The sequence below is a fragment of the Anabrus simplex genome, chromosome 3 (assembly GCF_040414725.1).
Source record: "Anabrus simplex isolate iqAnaSimp1 chromosome 3, ASM4041472v1, whole genome shotgun sequence".
Lineage (NCBI taxonomy): Eukaryota > Metazoa > Arthropoda > Insecta > Orthoptera > Tettigoniidae > Anabrus > Anabrus simplex.
Genome location: NC_090267.1, coordinates 230,199,924 through 230,220,869, shown reverse-complemented (window position 1 = coordinate 230,220,869; position 20,946 = coordinate 230,199,924). Strand labels below are relative to the sequence as shown.

Sequence of the window (20,946 nt, the reverse complement as noted above, 5' to 3'; positions counted from 1 at the left end):
GAATTTCCTTAGTGTATTCCCTATTCAAACAATACATAGATCTATCCATCATTTCAAAACGAGTCCTAAGAGATCGGAAGGATACGACAGCGGTGAGGTTACAGACACGACCAAACTTGGACGCGGTATATCGAACGACCAAAGCAAAGCCTCCGTCGGGCCTACAGGGCACAGGCACCTCAGCACCAAGTGGGATAGAGTTGTTAGCCCTATTCCCGGCCACCTTTGCTCCATGGAATTCACCTGGAACTCATATTCGATACAGGCTGAGCGAACCTCAGGGCCATGTACATCTCCAGAAGTAGAAATCTTGTTTCTATTTTTTCTTTCCATTTTCTGGTAGGGAATCGAACCCACTTCCTTTTGGGTGAACCGAGCACGCCTTTACCGCTAGTCAGTCCCTACATTGGACGAGATCTGACCAATTTTTTCAACCTTGAGGCCGGTTTCGGTGTAGGCTGCCTACCCTAGGAAGTAAAGGACAGCTCATTTCATCCGGAAAGACATAGGTTCGATTTTCCGGCACAGTGTCGACATTTTTAGAAATGAGATTTTTACTTCCGGAGATGCTGGGATTTCTGCAGTGGGAAATGTGTACCAGGTTAATTCTAGGGGGCAAAGATGGCCGATCATTGAACTAACCACTCTATTCCACACAGTGCCGAGGTTAAGGTTACGATTAGTGGAAGCCTTTTAAGTTGTACCGCTCTAGGGGCCCCCAATGGCCAGTTCGGAAATGGCTTTCTGCTCTCATAGGTGCCGCGTGTCCCATATATTACGGAATGTCTCTTAGTTATGATCAGACAAACCTGATCCATTCTGAACCTTTTCGGAGACTCAAGATCACGTGAAAATGGACGTATAAGAGACGACATGTTAATTACTTTCCTTATTTATATTGAAATGATGCTATGTACAGTTACTTCACTTTTAAGATGACAAAGCCGAGAACAAAATCTCACCTCATTCAATATGTGCAGGCCATAATATCTTCATTAGCTGCAGAATGTACGGCCGTGAACTAAGTGTCCTATTCGTTAGTTTCTTACAGTGGCGGCCGTGATTCAAATGCAGGTGGGATTTTCGAAATGGAAAGTCACATCAGATTCTACTTTAAACTGTAGATACCGTGGCTTATGGCTAAATATAAACAGGCACGTAATTCACCAAGCTAACAGCAGTCCAATGGACCTCTTCCCTCCCTTTCTTAAAAAGAAATATTTACAAATACTTCGCGTTGAAAGTCTAAGGCATTAGCTAATCAACATCTATCAGAATTGAAGGGTCAAAGAAGTACCTAAAATGAGATATCAGTAGAATGGGAATTACAAGATGCTCATCTCTCTATGTATGTATGTCCAGTCCGTCAGCGATGCCGCTGGTGGGATCCTCAACAGCTCTGCCATCAGCTGTCATAGATGGCCTAGGCATCACTGAAGAGGCGTACTAGGGAAATGAGGAGTGAGGTAGTTTCCCGTTGCTTTCCTCACCCATCTCTCTATAAACATCACATATTCTACAAAATCAGCCATAGTCACCGAGTTACAGGGGTATAGAATACTGTATTTCTGTAAAAACGACCAATGTCAGTTGGGTTTCCAGAAAGAGTAACCATAGCCCATGTTTTTGCTAGCAAGCCATAACATTTTCCGCCATTTTGTATTGTTGTTATTGTTACTGTTGCATTATGTCGAAAATTGGAGAGGGATCATGAGTGCAATGTAGCATGGCCACTAAACCTGTTGTATGGAAGTCTCATTCCTCTTCCACCAGCAAAGTTGCAGGGCTTCAAATAATTGCGTGCATTCCTTCAGAATCCAAAAAGTAGGCTGTTCTACACACAGCTGGAAGAGAGTCCAGAATGTAAGTTATTACTGATGGTGATATTGATGTAGATTGCAACACCATTGCAACACCACAGCGATGGATGCACCGAGTGAAAACGTTCTAGAGAAAAAAGACATTACTGTGACATATTCTTAATCCGTTTTCAATACCAATTCATGTAACAAAGAAAAAAGTAAGAAAACTACTAAAATATTATTATCTTTTCGTTACAATTTCAAGCAAAAATAACCAATGTCAGAATGTTTATTTTTAATATTTAAGAGGACTATTTAAACTTTCAACCTAAGAACTTCAACAAACTGTTTCTTTCTTATGAACAATGTATGAACATTTTGCCTGGTTTCATTGTAACAGAATCACATTTAGACAGTTTATTGTTTTTCCTCAAAATTTCATATTTTTGACGATGGTTGTGTTGACAGAAACTCTTCACTTAGCGCTGTCTGTATGATCATGTAACAATGCGTATCGTAATACATCTTTCTTTTCCTTTCTTAATCGGTTTACCCTCCAGGATTGGTTTTTCCCTCGGACTCAGCGAGGGATCCCATCTCTACCGCCTCAAGGGCAGTGTCCTGGAGAGCCAGACTTTTCAGACTTTGGGTCGAGGATACAACTGGGAAGGGGGCCAGTACCTCGCCCAGGCTGCCTAACCTGCTATGCCGAACAGGGGCCTTGTGGGGGGATGGGAAGATAGGAAGGGATAGACAGGGAAGAGGGAAGGCAGCGGCTGTGGCCTTAAGTTAGGCACCATCCCGGCATTTTCCTGGAGGAGAAGCGGGAAACCACGGAAAACCACTTAGAGGATGGCTGAGGTGGGAATCGAACCCACTTATACTCAGTTGACCTCCCGAGGCTGAGTGGACCCCGTTCCAGTCTTCGTACCACTTTCAAATTTCGTGGCAGAGCCGGGAATCGAAACCGGACCTCGGGGGGTGGCAACTAATCACACTAACCACTACACCACAGAGGTGGACCGAAATACATAATATTTAATTTACAGGAAGAAAAGAAATAGTGCGCCTATGTGGTGTAGTGGTTAGTGTGATTAGCTGCCAGCCCCGGAGGCCTGGGTTCGATTCCCGGCTCTGCCACGAAATTTGAAAAGTGGTACGAGGGGTGGAACGGGGTCCACTCAGCCTCGGGAGGTCAAGTGAGTAGAGGGGTGTTCGATTCCCTTCTCAGCCCTCCTGGAAGTGGTTTTCCGTGGCTTCCCACTTCTCCTCAAGGCAAATGCCGGGTTGGTACCTAACTTAAGGCCACGGCCACTTCCTTCCTTCCTTCCTTCCTTGCCCATCCCTTCCAAACTTCCCATCCCCCAGAAGGCCCCTGTTCAGCATAGTAGGTGAGGCCGCCTGGGCGATGTACTGGTCACCCTCCCCAGTTGTATCCCCCGACCCAGAGTCTGAAGCTCCAGGACACTGCCCTTGAGGCGGTAGAGGTGGGATCTCTTGCTGAGTTCGAGGGAAAAACCGACCCTGGAGGGTGAACAGAAGAAGAAGAAGAAATTGAGTTTAATACGGTCATAAAAACTCTCTACGGAGATTCATCTCACTTCATACCCTACTCCGTAGAGACACGAGTCAAGAGTTGGACACACGCACACACTGCTATTGCAGCGTACAGGGAGCTGGGATGGATAGGATCACAGATCAGTAAGGAGGAGTTAGTAAGGGCTGGGAAACATAGCATATTGCAAACTTTAATCATAGTAGCGTCTTGACTGGATGGTCAATGTAGTGGCATTCGGTTCAGAGTGTCCCGGATCGATTCCCGAAGATTCGAAGATTTTAATCTTAAACGACCAATTCCCATGGTTCGGGGACCGAGTGTTTGTGCTGTCCGTACCATCCCTGCAAATGAAATAGCGTATGGCTTTTAGTGCCGGGAGTGTCCGAGGACATGTTCGGCTCGCCAGGTGCAGGTCTTTTTATTTGACGTCCGTAGGTGACCTGCGCGTCATGATGGGAATGAAATTATGATGAAGACGACACATACACCCAACCCCTGTGTCCGCAAAATTAACCAATGATGGTTAAAATTCCCGACCCTGCCGCGAATCGAACCCGGAACCCCTGTGACCAAGGGCCAACATTTTAACTATTTAGCCATGGAGCCGGGGACACCATCCCTGCAACTCGTAGGTCTACATCACACATTAATACTAATGGTAGTAGTATTTATATGCAATTAATAATCATAATATGTCGGTGCTTGTGTACCCGTAAATCCAGGAAAGCATCGATATCGCAAGACACCTCACCCCTCCGAAACAAATTCCTAATACTTGGTCTCTGTGTGGCTGCCCATGAGGAACATAGGCTTGACAGCTTCCCTCAACGTTTAGGTCATTTATCTTGACTTCAGGCTTGCTATCCTGGAAAATATTTCCTCACACCACATCGGAATGAATTTCGAACCCCTCTCATTCCTTTAACAATAATGCATAGGAATTACAGATTTGTCCATTAGGGAAGTTTTAAAATCCAACTGCTAATCTCAGTGGCGCATCAGTCATTTGTTGTCCTTTTATTCCCAAGATAGCGGGTTCGATGCCGGCTGAGGTCATAGTGGTTGGGTGATTGGGTATAAACGTCCCACTAACTCACCACTCCCTCCCCGACTCCACGCCAAATTTCGGTTGGCCATTGATAGTACAAATCTATATATATAGAAATTTTGAGGACACATTTATATTATAATGTAAGGTGCTCTCCAAGGGAGGATTTTTGGATATTCCGTCGCTAAGGGGGTGTAAAGGGGGGTGAATTTTAAAATGAGTGTATCTATATCTCAAAACTTTAAAAGTTTACAGGTGTAAAAATAGGTATTTAGAATCTCCTTTAAAAATAAAGAAACACGTATTTTTAGTTTTCGGAAAATCCCACTAAGAGGGGTGAAAAGGAGTTGAATGCCTTTAATGAGGATACTTACTGTATATCTCAGAAACTGAAGATATTACAGACCTGAAATATGGTATTTGAATCTCCTTTAAAAACATAGAAGAACGCATTTGGGGGTGGGGGCCAAATCATCTTGGAGGACGGGGGTGAAAAGGAGTTGAATTACTTTTATGAGGACACATATCTCAAAAACTGAAGAGTTTACAGTCGTGGTAATTGGTATTTAGAAGATCCTTTACTAATAAAGAAACAAGTATTTTTTCCGGAAAATTCACTTAAGGGGGGGGAGGGTGAAAGGAAGTGAAAAAGGTGAATTCTTTTTATGGAAATACTTATATCTCAAAACTGAAGGTAACAGACGTGAACATTGGTATCTGGAATCTCCTTTAAACATAAAGAACCACGCCTTCTTTTTCTGGTGTGTGTGTGTGGGGGGGGGGAATCAACTTAACAGTGGTGGGGTGAAAAAGGAGTTGAGACCAATTGATTTTACTGTTCATAAGGTACTTGATTCTGATCATAAACCGACCATTTTTAATCTTTTCTGGGTTCGTTTTCAAGCGCCATCTTTTCATTTGGAGAACTTAAAGTTAGGTTACAATAGATTCTCTTCGCATATAAATAAAAATTTAAACACATTTGATATAAACGATAGGAATGATATTGACCGTGCAATTGTTCACTTCTATAACAACGTCAATAATGCATGGAAGCATATCATTCGTATCGCCAGAAATCCCGCTCACTTGCCTACGCGCGACAATGGTGCTGGTCACATTGTCAGCAATGACAATGGCAGCAGATGTAATTTACCGAAAATTAGCGGTCTTGCATCTTGCTGCGGGATCCAGAATAATAATAATAATAATAATAATAATAATAATAATAATAATAATAATAATAATAATAATAATAATAATAATAATTAGGGGAGGATTTCTATGACGAGTCACATTTTTCCCTTAACATTATATCTTATAGTCTTGTATTTTCAACGCGTTTCCAGGCATCATAATCAAAATTAAACAAGTTGTATTGGGCATATAAATGCATGTTTAGGCTTTCTTAAGTTTTATGGCATATTTTGAACACAATATCATTATAACGGCATATTTAAGTAATTTTCATTTGAATTTCGTCTTATAAAAATCAGAATAAGCTCTGCAAATTATTTTTCAGGATAGACTGGAATATACTACTGACGAACCATTCTAAAGTACTGTACGGAATGATTCTAACAGGTAGGAGCTATTGTTTGCTAGAAGGGTCAATTCATGGAAACCGGGCTATTGTTTACACGGAAGCAGAGGTAATTTTGCAGTTATTTGTCATTGTTCTTATCTCTCTCCTTCGCCCTTCCCTCTTCCACCTTCAACACACTGAATGACCTTGGCCATTAGGGAGCTTCAGTCATTCAGTTCCTTTCAATATGCCTAAAACGAAAGTTTCAATTTGTGGGAAGTTGCGAAGTTTTGTTTGCGAGTTCGGTGAAAACATATTCAGTACGGATGGAGTGATATTATTCTGTAAATTGTGTGAGGTAAAAGTTACTGCCGAAAAATGCTTCTCTGTGCAACAACACTGTAATACTGTAAAACATAAGAATTGTGTAACTAGATATTCTGCACTCGAAAATAGGCAACGTCTGCTATTCAAAATCCCGACATCAAGTTCACAGCGTTCACAATTTTCACAAGATCTCTGCAAGATGATGGTTTCGTCTAATATTCCTTTAAAGAAACTTAACAGCCGAAGCTTCAGACAGTTTCCTGAAAAATATACAAAGCATCCTGTTCCCAATGCATCTACTCTCAGGAAGGACTATCTGACCCCTTGTTGTGAAGAGATGTTGGATATAATAAGGCATGACGTGGGAGACAGTAAGATATGGGTTTCAATAAACGAGACCACAGATGTGGATGGAAGATATGTAGCAAATTGATCGTTGGCACGCTGACGGAAGACCGGCCTGGAGGTAACGTGAAGTGCTAGAGAAGACAAACCATTCCACCATTGCAGTTCTCTTCGACAATTCAATGAATCTGTTGTGGCCAAACGGGCCAAAGAGAGAGAGCACATTTTTCTATTTGTAACTGACGCTGCTCCGTATATGGTGAAGGCAGCCAAGGGACTTAGGCCCGGTTTCATCAACACATGTTAGTATTTAACAAGGTGTTAAATCATTTTAACATACGATTTAAGAAAATTTGCGTTTCATCAACAGCTGTTAACATTAACAAATGTTAAACTGCGTATTAACGTTAACATCAGCCATTTCCAATGTTAACTGGCTAACATTAGCATTTAGCAACCTGTTCCAAAATGGCTGCTGTGAATCTCGCTTTCGATGCGGAATTGCTCTATTTAGATCTTTTACAAAACAATCCTGATCGAAGAAGAGTTCAGCGACGTAATGACTTTTGAAAATTTGACGGATGCGGAATTTCTTCATAGATACAGGTTATCGAAAATAGTCGTTGCTAAGGTTGTTGACGAAATTCGAGTGAGGTTAGAATATCCTACGAAGAGAAACTTAACCTCTTTCTCCAATGTTGCAGGTACTGATAATATTACGATTTTTTGCTACTGGTTATTTTCACATAATGGTCGGAGACAATGCTGGAATTTCTAAAGCCACTGTTAGTAGAGTTGTTTGACGAGTGTCTGCAGCAATAGCATCCATGAGGAGGAGGCATATAACATTACACTCCCTTCAGTAGAAGAGCGTCAGCAAATTATCCGCGACTTCTATGAAATAAGCCGTTTTCCTAGTGTTTGTTCTAGGTGCAATAGATTACACACATGAAAGAATCCAATCATCTGGACGCAATTGGGCCGAAATATATCGTAATCGGAAGGGATATTTCTCTGTTAATGTTCAGGTGATTAATGAGCCTAACCTCCAAATCAGGGATATACTTGCTAGGTGGTCTGGTTCTGCACACGACAATACAATATTTAATAACTCCCATATCGGAGCACAGTTTGAAGTTGGACAATTAACGAAGTAATTTTGTTAGGTGACAGTGGATACCCGCTAAAAAAGTATCTGTTAACCCCATTGAAACCATCGCGGACTTTCTCCCACGCCTCGACCTTTTTGTTTTATCGTCAAGCCATCCGTGCGCTTGCACTCATTAACTTATATACATTTACTAACTAATTCAATTAACAACTCTTTTTTCGAAGGAGGAAAAATTAGAACTACGATTCCGTTTCACTTCTCGCGCCATATTTTACAGCTGTACGCAAACAAAAGCGCATCGGAGCGCACTGTAAAACAGCATGTTTGTACCATTGCCTCCTTGATTCGCACCAGTTCGCAATATTGTGAGAGTTAACAGTCGATTAGTTAACATTTCATAAGAAAAGTTTGATGAAACGCAAGAAACCCAGCAAGATGTTAAAATTTTAACTCCGTATTAACTAACTACTTGTTAGTATATATTTAATATGTGTTGATGAAACCGGGTCCTAAAATGCTATACCCGAAAATGATACATGTGACATGTCTTGCACATGCCTTGCATAGGGCAGCTGAAGAAGTTAGAAGCAGCTGTCCCGAAGTTGATACATTACTATTAAACTGTAAGAAAGTGTTTATAATACAAATATAAATGATCCGTTATTGGACATTTTTTTCCAGCTAACTCATTCCTGGGTGCCAGCGTTTTGGCCCCCATGTGCTAACTTGAGGCCACTGCGTAGGCTACTTGAAACCACCGACAGTGCCAATGCGCTATGAGAGACTTTGTCTCCTTACCAAAAATTGATGCCTGCTTGGCCATCAGATGATATAGATGCTGATTCCCATAGGGAATTTCAATTCAATGCACTAGCCTTGCTGGGTGTGCTAAGTACCAATTGATGAGCCCAACTTAGCACGTGGAGGCGAAACGCTGGCAACCAGGAATGAGTTAGCTGGAAAATTTATAATGTCCAATAACGGACCATTTATATTGGTATTATAAAAAATATTTCAGGTTCCCTATGGAAATCAACATCTATATCAAGAAAGTGTTTGTCAAAGCTCCACTTCACATTCAGAAATTTCAAGGAGAAGCGCCTTCACTACCTCTACCTCCCCAGCCAGTTATAACGCGATGGGGGACTTGGCTTGATGCCGCAGCGTAGCTACTACTGCAACAACTTAGATGTCGTGGAGAAGATCGTGAAGTCTTTTGTTCCTGCAGAATCGCCCTCGATAAAAACCTCTCAAGATTTATTTTCAAGCACCACATTAAAAGCGGAGCTGGCTTACATAAAGTCCAATTTTAATTCCTTATCTGGAGCAATCACGCAACTGGAAGTTTCAGGTGCAGAACTAAGCGATGCACTGGATGTTGTAAAGTGCATTGAACAGGAATTAAAGCATGCAAAAGGAACAATAGCATCTAGGGTGTGTAAGAAAATTAGAAAATGTACTGAAAAAAAATAGCAGATTTGTGTACCTGCGTGGAATAAGTGACATTCTTTGTAGAAACCCTTCATCTGCAGATTTCCAGGAATTTTCTCCAAGTGATTTAACTCTATTCAAGTACGCTCCCGTTACATCGTGTAATGTCGAAAGAAGTTTTTCTTGCTACAAGACGATACTCAGAGACAACAGGAGGGGATTCTCATTCAACAATCTTAAGATGCATGTGGTCATAAAGTGCAACAATTCTGATAATGGAGACTAGATTCATTCAAATAAATATGTTTTGTGTATAAATTAAAACTGATTGAATACTGAACAGTGAAAGTAACTAGTGTTCATGTCTTCCACAGAGTCTATCCTTGCCTAGGAGTATGCAGTATAACCTTAAAGAGTTCATGAAATATTCATCATTTTAGTTGAGTTTGGGTTAAAGATGTCAAAGAATTAAAACTTTTTAAACTCTAAATTAATTACAGCCTGTAGCAATTGTAATAAAAGTGTTTCTATGTAACATAGATGCTATTCATTAAGTCAAATTTAGAATTTTATAGGTCATACTTATATGTTTTAGGTCATAAATGCATACATATTTCATACATTTTTAGGTCATAGAAATCCCCCTGATAATAATAATAATAATAATAATAATAATAATAATAATAATAATAATAATAATAATAATAAGAGCCTCCGTGGCTCAGACGGCAGCGCGTCGGCCACTCCCCGCTGGATACCGTGGTTCAAATCCCGGTGACTCCATGTGAGATTTGTGCTGGACAAAGCGGAGGCGGGACAGGTTTTTCTCCGGGTACTCCGGTTTTCCCTGTCATCTTTCATTCCAGCAACACTCTCCATTATCATTTCATAGCATTTATCACTCATTAATATAAATCACCTTGGGAGTGGCGACCCCATTGTAATAACAGCCTATATATGTTTCATTCATTATATCCCTGACCCGGTCAATGACTGGAAAACAGGTTGTAGGTTTTCATTATCAATAATAATAATAATAATAATAATAATAATAATAATAATAATAACTTAAATTTAACTAATATCACCCACCCTAATAACAAGAATGTTCTGGACCGTCGTCAAATGTGTGGACCGCGCCGGAAACGGGTCCCGGTCGGGTAATGACTACGAATGCAGCCCGGCCGCGGGTTCAGAACCGCCAAGGCACCCAAGACGACACCACGCCGGATCTCCTCAAGGATTTGATTCATATTTAAAAATGCTTACAGGAAAAGATGGCAAAGATGTAGGGACCCAACTGACCGGGCGGAATACCTCGAGCTAGCCCGAAAAGTACGAAATCGATTGCTGATTGCTGGAAAGAAAGGTTGAAAAATGGGAGGAACTTTGCCGTCAGATCGCGAATTTTGGCGGATTATATATAAAATGTTAAGCATTCCATTATAAATTTCAGTACAATACCGTAGCGAAGCACGGGTATCTTGCTAGTTATAATACAATATAGCTAGGCAAAATTCTTACTCATTTCCCAGTCTTTAAAGAATAATATAACAACGAACATTGTGTTTCTCCAAATATATAAAACTTAAATGTAAAATTACATATTTATCGTGGTTACATACTGTTCCTTTTTTTTCTATTTGCTTTACGTCGCACCGACATGGATAGGTCTTATGGCGACGATGGGATAGGAAAGGCCTAGGAATCGGAAGGAAGCGGCTGTGGCCTTAATTAAGGTACAGCCCCAGCATTTACCTGGTGTGAAAATGGGAAACTACGGAAAACCATCTTCAGGGCTGCCGACAGTGGGGGTCGAATCGCTCCTTTCTTTTTTAGTCTATAGACCTACTAAACAAGATTCCCCCACCCTCGCCCCTGAGTTGGTAACAATACTGAGACCATCGCATTTTGGTATTATAAAACACGGTAGCCCTAAGAATTGCAGTATTTGGTAAATAAATATCGTGACGATTAGTTTAGATTGCATTGCTTCTCACGGGTTGGCAAAAATCTCTAAGAATGACATCATGAATTTGTTTGGCCTCCTCGTCAGGTTTTAGATATCTCGAAGATAAATAAATTAAGTAACAATCTTCCTAGCACACCAGCATAGCCCTACAGGCACCCTAGAATCCCTCGCCTCTCGACAGGGATAGACCTATGTTGTGAAGTCGTTCGTCTCGGTCTTTGCTGAAATGGGTCAAACACAGTGGCGTAACGTCAGGGAGCGCAGGGCCTGCAATTGAAGCGGACCTGGGCCTTTAAGAGCACCGCAGATTGCTCGCAAAAAAAAAAAAAAAAAAAAAAAAAAAAAAAAAAAAAAAAAAAAAAAAAAAAAAAAAAAAACATAAATTATATATCGGTCACTCTGCACAGAAATGATCAGGAAGGTTTTGTAGAATCGGTAAAAATAGTTGTTGCTTTTTGTTTCGTTTTTTACTATTTGCACGTGGAGGAATTGCCACTTGGTTGCATTTAGTAGCAGTTTATTGTGTTGAGTGTAACAATACATCACAGCTGTAAACAATGCTTGCCCTTGTCATCTCTTGCAACACCGCTATACGCTCCTCACAAAGGTAAGGTAAAGGTTATTCTGCCCGAAGGCAGGTCCAAACCTCTGCAGAGGTGTTCCTGAGCCGGAGTTTACGTGCGGTAGGGTGGCTAGTTCCTTTCCTCTCCTCCATTCCCTTACCCCCCACCAACAGCGCGTGGCAACCCATCCAACTCCAGACCACGCACAATGTTGCTTAACTTCGGAGATCTCACGGGATCCGGTGTTTCAACACGGCTACGGAGGTTGGCCTCCTCACAAAAGAACTCACTAAATTATTTCAACAACGAAAATTGGTACCAAAATATCATAGTTTAGTTAGAAAATTATACTTTATTAAAGTGTAGTGAACCTGATATCGTATTATGCACAATTTTTTCTGAGCGTTTAACTTTTGCCATACATTTATTCGACAAAAATGTAGATATAATAAGAAGTGGGGGGAGTAGCAATCAGTCAACTCAGCTTCGAACGAACTCAATCAATCAATCAATCAATCAATCAATCAATCAATCAATCAATCAATCAATCAATCAATCAATCAATCAATCAATCAATCAATACTGATCTGATTTAGGGCAGTCGCCCAGGTGGCAGATTCCCTATCTGTTGTTTTCCTAGCCTTTTCTTAAATGATTTCAAAGAAATTGGAAATTTATTGAGCATCTCCCTTGGTAAGTTATTCCAATCCCTAATTCCCCTTCCTATGATAGAATATTTGCCCCAATTTGTCCTCTTGAATTCCAACTTTATCTTCATATTGTGATCTTTCCTACTTTTAAAGACGCCACTCAAACTTATTCGTCTACTAATGTCATTCCACGCCATCTCTCCGCTGACAGCTCGGAACATACCACTTAGTCGAGCAGCTCGTCTCCTTTCTCCCAAGTCTTTCCAGCCCAAACTTTGCAACATTTTTGTAACGCTACTCTTTTGTCGAAAATCCCCCAGAACAAATCGAGCTGCTTTTCTTTGGATTTTTTCCAGTTCTTGAATCAGGTAATCCTGGTGAGGGTCCCATGCACTGGAACCATACTCTAGTTGGGGTCTTACCAGAGACGTATATGGCCTCTCCTTTACATCCTTACTACAACCCTTAAACACCCTCATAACCATGTGCAGAGATCTGTATCCTTTATTTACAATCCCATTTATGTGATTACCCCAAAGAAGATCTTTCCTTATATTAACACCTAGATACTTACAATGATCCCCAAAAGGAACTTTCACCCCATCAATGCAGTAATTAAAACTGAGAGGACTTTTCCTATTTGTGAAACTCACAACCTGACTTTTAACCCTATTTATCAACATACCATTGCCCACCGTCCATCTCATAACATTATCGAGGTCACGTTGCACTTGCTCACAATCTTGAATCTTGTACCTTATTTATTACTCTATACAAAATAACATCATCTGCAGAAAGACTTACCTCAGATTCCACTCCTTTACTCATATCATTTATATATATAAGAAAACATAAAGGTCCAATAATACTGCCCTGAGGAATTACACTCTTAATTATTGCAGAGTCAGATAAAGCTTCGCCTACTCTAATTCTCTGAGATCTATTTTCTAGAAATATAGCAACTCATTCAGTCACTCTTTCGTCTAGTCTAATTGTACTCATTTTTGCAAGTAGTCTCCCATGATCCACCTTATCACATGCTTTAGACAGGTCAATCGCCATACAGTCCATTTGACCTCCTGAATCCAAGATATCTGCTATATCTTGCTGGAATCCTACAAGTTGAGTTTCAGTAGAATAACCTTTCCTAAAACCGAACTGCCTTCTATCGAACCAAACATGTCTAATATAATCAGAAAGAATGCCTTCCCAGAGCTTACATGAATCGCATGTCAAACTTATTGGCCTGTAAATTTCAGCTTTATGTCTATCACCTTTTCCTTTATATACAGGGGCTAATATAGCAACTCGCCATTCATTTGGTATAGCTCCTTCAAGCAAACAATAATCAAATATGTACTTCAGATATGGTACTATATCCCAACCCATTGTCTTCAGTATATCCCCAGAAATCTTATCAATTCCAGCCGCTTTTCTAGTTTTCAACTTTTGTATCTTATTGTAGATGTCTTATCATATGTAAATTTTAATATTTAGCAATAGTCTCCTTCTCTATCTAGACATTATCCTTGTATGCAACAATCTTTACATACTGCTGACTGAATACTTCTGCCTTTTGAAGATCCTCACATACACACTCTCCTTGTTCATTAATTATTCTTGGAATGTCCTGCTTGGAACCTGTTTCTGCCTTAAAATACCTATACATACCCTTCCATTTTTCACTAAAATTTGTATGACTGCCAATTATGCTTGCCATCATGTTATCCTTAGCTGCCTTCTTTGCTAGATTCAATTTCCTAGTAAGTTCCTTCAATTTCTCCTTACTTCCACAGCCATTTCTAACTCTATTTCTTTCCAATCTGCACCTCCTTCTTAGTCTCTTTATTTCTCTATTATAATAAGGTGGGTCTTTACCATTTCTTACCACCTTTAAAGATACAAACCTGTATTCAAATTCCTCAAAACTTGCTTTAAACCCATCCCAGAGTCTGTTTACATTTTTATTTACCGTTTTCCACCGATCATAGGTAGTTACTTTTTAAAAACTGCCTCCTGCCTGCTTTATCAGCCATATGGTACTGCCTAAGAGTCCTACTTTTAAGACCTTCCTTTCTAACACATTTATTTTTAACTATGACAAAACCAGCTTCATGATCACTAATGCCATCCATTACTTCGGTTTCTCTATAGCACTCATTGTTTTTACCTGCAACACATCCAGGATATTTTTCCCTCTAGTTGGTTCCATCACTTTCTGAATCAGCTGTACTTCCCATATTAGCTTATTTGCCATTTGTTGGTCATGCTTCCTGTCGTTCGCATTTCCTTCCCAGTTGACATTTGGTAAATTCAGATCCCCCGCTACAATCACATTCCTTTCCATGTCGTTTCCTACATAGCTGATTATCTTATCATATAATTCTGAATCCGTGTCAGCGCTACACTCCAAAGACATCAAGTTGCCTATTATCTTTAGAAATGAGCCTTACACCTAGAATTTCATGTTTCTCGTCTTTAACTTTTTTGTAGCTTACAAATTCTTCTTTCACCAGAATGAATACTCCCTCTTCTACCATTCCTATCCTATCTCTACGATACACTCTCCAGTTCCGTGAGAATATTTCTGCATCCATTATATCATTTCTCAGCCATGATTCAACTCCTAATACAATATCTGGTAAATATATATCTATTAAATTAATTCTATTCCTTTCTTTACAATACTTCTACAGTTCAACACTAACATTTTTATGTCATCCCTACTTAACTTCCAGATCTCTGTACCCTTATCACCGCTTCTAGACAACCCCGTTTCCCTGAATGTACCTCCCTATTACCCCTCCAATCAAATTTCCTAAATTATACGCACCACTGCGGTTTAAGTGAAAGCCATCTGAGCGCAGATCCCTATCTCCTACCCACTCATTAGGATCTAGAAATTTCACTCCCAGTTTCCCACATACCCACTCCATAGTAGCATTTAAATCCCCAATCATCCTCCAGTCAGTATCCCTCCTACACAGTATTCCACTGATAACAATCTCTGCTTCCTTAAACTTCACCCGTGCTGCATTTACCATATCCCACACATCCCCAACTATATTGGTACTTATATTAGCTTGCCTTACGTTGTTGGTACCAACAAGAAACACTACCACCTTCTCCTTCCCCTCCTCCCTCTCTTCTACTTTCCTCAACATCTGCCTCAACCTAATTCCTAAACTCTCTCTGCCCGAAGGTAAAAATAGAATTAGGCGTATCATTTAAGCAGTTTGATACTTTTCAAACTTTATTATAACATTTTTTTTAAAAGAATAAATTATTATAACCGAGGCTAAGGTATCGGTTACGAATTAAGTACGAACATGTAAGTGGTGCATGCATATCCGACTCGTTGGCTTCGGTTCAGAGAGTCCCGGGTTCGATTCCCGGCCGGGTCGGGGATTTTAATCGCTTCTGATTAATTCTTTTGGATCGGGGACTTGGTGTATGTGTCCGTCCCAACACTCTCCTCATCAACTCATACAACATACCACACTACCAATCACCACAGAAACACGCAATAGTGATTACATCCCTCCATATAGGGCTGACGACAGGAAGGGCATCCAGCCGTAAAACAGTGCCAAATCCCCATGTGCTACGCAGTTCACACCCGCGACGCCACAGGTGTGGGAAAAGCGGTAGGAGAAGAAGAAGAAGAAGAAGAAGAAGAAGAAGAAGAAGAAGAAGAAGAAGAAGAAGAAGATGATGATGATGATGATGATGATGATGATGATGATGATGATGATGATGATGATGATGATGATGATGATGATGATGATGATGATGATGTAAGTGGTGCATGGTAGGCAGTTCAGCAGCTCAGCCCTTAAAACACGGAGGCAGTCAAATAAAACCTATTAAACATTATGTTTTAATAAGCCTTTGCTGGCAAGACCTAGTGTTTACAGTGCACTATGTCTTCTGGTATAGGCTAGAGCAATTTTGTTACTTTCATTGATCTGTCTCTGTCGTATACTTGGCTTTGACGATATGAAAGTGACTGAGGTATGAGCAATGCTAGTAATGCCATTCCTTATGCAGCCAGTCCCTGCTATGAATGGTGTGAAACTATTGCTCATAGGGTCGATTGGCGCATGCATTTCAGTGGGCTTGGCAGACTGATATGTAATAGCAATTTCTGGCTCAGTGAGGAAAGCAACGGGAAACTACCTCACTCCTCATATCCCTAGTACGCCTCTTCAGTGATGCCTAGGCCATCTATGACAGCTGATGGCGGAGCTGTTGAGGATCCAACCAGCCTTCGGGCTGATGACTAAACATACATACAATCTTACAATAACGAATAATTCCTTTGTTTATAATTATAAATTGCCAATATATTGCATTACTTCTACCTGATGTAATTAATGGCTTTTATTTGAGGGGGCCCGTATTGCATTCGTTACGCCCTAGTCAAACAAGTGAATTACAATTTCACTAGGATAATGACCGATGGTAGAGAACATTATTCAATTCAGTACCACATTCCGACTCAAACTCTTCTGACCTTGGACGATTACGGTAGACTACACGCAGCAAAATTTTGGTCACATGACGCCAAGGTTGATATACTTTTGTACAAACAAGTGATGAGAAAAGTACAAGGAAAAAGTAACTCGGCTGAACTGCAGTTGCCTGAGAAATATTTTACCCAAGTACAATTACAAATTAATTTTTTTACTTAGTAATCAGTAAAATTACAATTACTTCACAGAACGCCAGTCTTAAGGGCTTGGAATGACATCAAAGTTAGCAAAGAAAAATATTTTGTGTCTTTTTTAGCATAGAGGGTTTAAGTGGTTATCCTCACTAAGTGAGAATAAACGTGATGCTTCGGTACCGGTACTTTCAAAATGTTTTTTTCCCCCATAATGTTTATTTTAATTATTGACTTTTAGTATTGTCTGCTTCTGTGGTGTAGTGGTTAGTGTGATTAGCTGCCACCCCTCAGAGGCCCGGGTTCGATTCCCGGCCCTGCCACGAAATTTGAAAAGTGGTACGAGGGCTGGAACGGGGTCCACTCAGCCTCGGGAGGTCAACTGAGTAGAGGTGGGTTCGAATACCACCTCAGCCATCCTGGAAGTGGTTTTCCGTGGTTTCCTACTTCTTCTCCAGGCAAATGCCGGGATGGTACCTAACTTACGGCCACGGCCGCTTCCTTCCCTCTTCCTTGTATATCCCTTCCAATCTTCCCATCCCCCCGCAAGTCCCCTGTTCAGCATAGCAGGTGAGGCCACCTGGACGAGGTACTGGTCATCTTCCCCTGTTGTATCCCCCTACCCAGAATCTGAAGCTACAGGACACTGCCCTTGAGGCGGTAGAGATGGAATCCCTCGCTGAGTCCGAGGGAAAAAACGACCCTGGAGGGTAAACAGATAAAGTAGAAGAAGAAGACTTTTTGTATTTAAAATAATTTGCCATTTTTAGTTCTTAAAATTCTCATTGCTAAGCCTCGACCTCTTGGGGGCAAAGTACATCGAAACATTTGTTGAAACGACGCTCTTCAGGGGCACTTGAAGGAATGTCTGCATTTAATTTTCTTTGCTATTGGCTTTACGTCGCACCGACACAGATGTCTTACGGCGATGATGGGACAGGAAAGGGCTAGGACTGGGAAGGAAGTGGCCATGGCCTTAATTAAGGTACAGCCCCAGCATTTGCCTGGTGTGAAAATGGGAAACCACGGAAAACCATCTTCAGGGCTGCCGACAGTGGGGTTCGAACCCACTATCTCCCGAATACTGGATACTGGCCGCACTTAAGCGACTTGCAGCTGTCGAGCTCGGTACATTTAATTTTAAGAACGGTGATGGATATTGTTACATTTTGAAACATTTATCTATACTCATCGGAATAAGATTTAGTCCGAATCATATTTATGTTTTAAGTTTTGTAGGAATTATTTTTCTTATAACTTTTTAAATGATTTAAATGTTTTGTACCGAGCTCGATAGCTGCAGTCGCTTACGTGCGGCCAGTATCCAGTATTCGGGAACCCCACTGTCGGCAGCACTGAAAGTGGTTTTCCGCGGTTTCCCATTTTCACATCAGGCACCTTAATTAAGGCCATGGCCGCTTCCTTCCCACTGCGAGCCCTTTCCTGCCCCATCGTCGCCATAAGACCTATCTGTGTCGGTGCGACGTAAAGCAACTTGCCACTAAATGTTTTTGTAGCTTTAATTAAAGCTCACTAATGTTTTTTTTACAATAACTTCACAATCTGTTTCGAGTTCTTTACAGAAAAATATAATAGGTATTCACTGTATTGTGTATTCTTTGTCTTCGGTCAGCCTCTGGGTGGAGGAAGAATTTATAATAAAAAATAAGTTTGATATGATTTTTTCCCCTTTTTGCTTCCTTGCAATGTATATCGATTCCTATAAATTAAATATTTCAGTTTTATGTAAAGAAGTAAATTGAGTAAAATTTACTAGAAAAGTATTCAGTACAAGTACCGTAATTCGATTACTTTTACTCAATTACTTTAAACCCATTAGAGACCACGTCAAGTAACTATAACGCATTTCTGTAAGCCTTTTTTGCACCCCAAAACGTTGCATTCTTTCTCTGGCCGCCTGTCTTCTCTCTTCTATCCAGCCGCTGTTCTGTTTTTGCTCATCGTGGAAGCCCTTAAAGTTGTTGATCACTGATCTGAATTTTGATCGGTTAGAGATGTCCTGATTCAGTCCCATGTTCTTGAGGCCCTTTCATATTTCCGTGAACCATTTATCCGAGATATTACGGTATAATTTTGATTTCTCTGCAAATAATGAGTTCGTCCGATTCCTACTGCAAAATATAACGTAGCAAACCCGTGATTCAGTTTGGGTATCTCCTAGAATGCAAAAAGTGTCTGTGCGATTTATTCTTATTGATTGCTTCGAGGACTAACTTTAATATTTTCGCAAAATACTGTGTATAAACAAATTAAGTACTCGACATAATGTGCTATATTTAATTTATGAGAATGGCCCGAGCGCCGGTTCCGCGTCCCGCTTATCACTTCAACATCGTACCTCATCATACCCGCCCTCGCTGGCCTTCATTGATGAAAGCTCGAAACCTAGCTCGAAACCCGCGCTGCATTAGTTGGATATCTCTCGCTAGTAGCGCGACAGTGCTCAGTGCTCCTTGATGCAAAACTAACTATTCGACTACAGCTGAAAACGGAAGCTCGGCATTATTACGTAATTGAGATTCTTTGCAATTTCATGACATTTCCGGCCTTTTAATCAAAATTTTGTATTGTAATATGGTAAAACTGCAAATGTTACTTCTGAGCTGGGAAATTGCGATACCGAATTGGGCTTTAGAGCAAATAAATTAAAATACTTTGAGCTCATTGAGGACCACGTTTATTTGTTTTCTGATCAGGCATAAAGTTTATGTTCGCCGTGACTTGCTGAACATTTTCCTTCACTCGTCGAGTGTGGTGGTTAGGTGTCGACCTACATTTAGGTATTAATGCTTGTGTAAGTGTAAGTGACAGTAGTTGTTGAAAGGCAGTGCTCAACAAAGACATATTCAGCGTGTCAAGGGAAGTGTCAATATTTCCAAAACAGACTATTATGGACATTGATGAATATGAAACACTTCCAACTAAGAACGTTACTGTCCATATGACGGCGGGCGCTGTGGCTGGTGTAATGGAACATTGCGTAATGTACCCGCTCGATTCTGTTAAGGTATGGTTTAGTGTCACTCCCTTTGTTGATGGCACATGAGGCATTTAACAACAGATAAATTTCATAGGATTTCATTAAGTCGTTTTCAGCTGTTATGCGTGGTGATTTTCCCTTGATATCCTTCACACTGCTACCGTAGTGATACCCATGTGACAACTCATATTTTGAAGTGTTTACATATTGTATCTACATCTTCCGTCATTATGAGAGTTTTAATACATATCTAATTGTTTGTAGACGCGGATGCAAAACCTGTCACCATCTCCAAATGCTGTGTACCGAGGAGTTGGAGAAGCTTTATTTCGTATGGTGAAACATGAAGGTGTTTTAAGGCCTGTTCGTGGAATGAGTGCAGTTGTCATGGGCGCAGGACCTGCCCATGCACTGTATTTTTCATGCTATGAGTTTTCTAAAGACTTTCTAACTCAGACGTCGCTAAACAATCACATTGCAATTGGTGAGTTAATCACTGAAGTGTGCAAAGTAAAATGATTTTAATTGCTTTAGGTGTGATTTTGTGAGTGCATACTACCGCTTATCCCTTTGCCCTGCGGAAGTTATTTTTAATATAACCAAAATTCTTCGATCTCAGATCTGTGGTTGGTGGCTAAACAAGGTTTAAGGATAGTGAGGTTATTAAGCTAAGGATATTTAAAGGTAAGTAATAATTTTGTTAAACCTTGTGTTTAATTATAATTATTTGTGGGGGGAGAAAATGAGAGAAGGTGTATTTATGTTACATTATGAAAACGAAAATCCGCAGCTTGTTTCCAGTCATTCGACCAGGTCAGGAATGGAATGAATGAAGCCTCCATCTAGCGGCGAGGATAGGAATTGTGCCGGCTGCCGAAGCCTGTCGCACTCCTCTGGGGCAATGATTAATGAATGACAGATGAAATGAAATGATAGTGGAGAGTGTT

At 40.6% G+C, this 20,946-nt stretch overlaps 1 protein-coding gene across 1 annotated transcript in view; it reads left to right on the top strand.

Moving 5' to 3' along the window:
- The first annotated feature begins 19,475 nt into the window (after positions 1-19,475).
- mfrn (mitoferrin) overlaps positions 19,476-20,946 on the top strand; it is an 84,923-nt gene continuing 83,452 nt past the window's right edge. The window contains exons 1-2 of the mRNA XM_067142907.2: positions 19,476-20,026; positions 20,264-20,483. Coding sequence (XP_066999008.1) covers positions 19,910-20,026; positions 20,264-20,483 — 337 coding nt within the window. The 5' untranslated portion in view covers positions 19,476-19,909. The remainder of the gene's footprint in view (positions 20,027-20,263; positions 20,484-20,946) is intronic.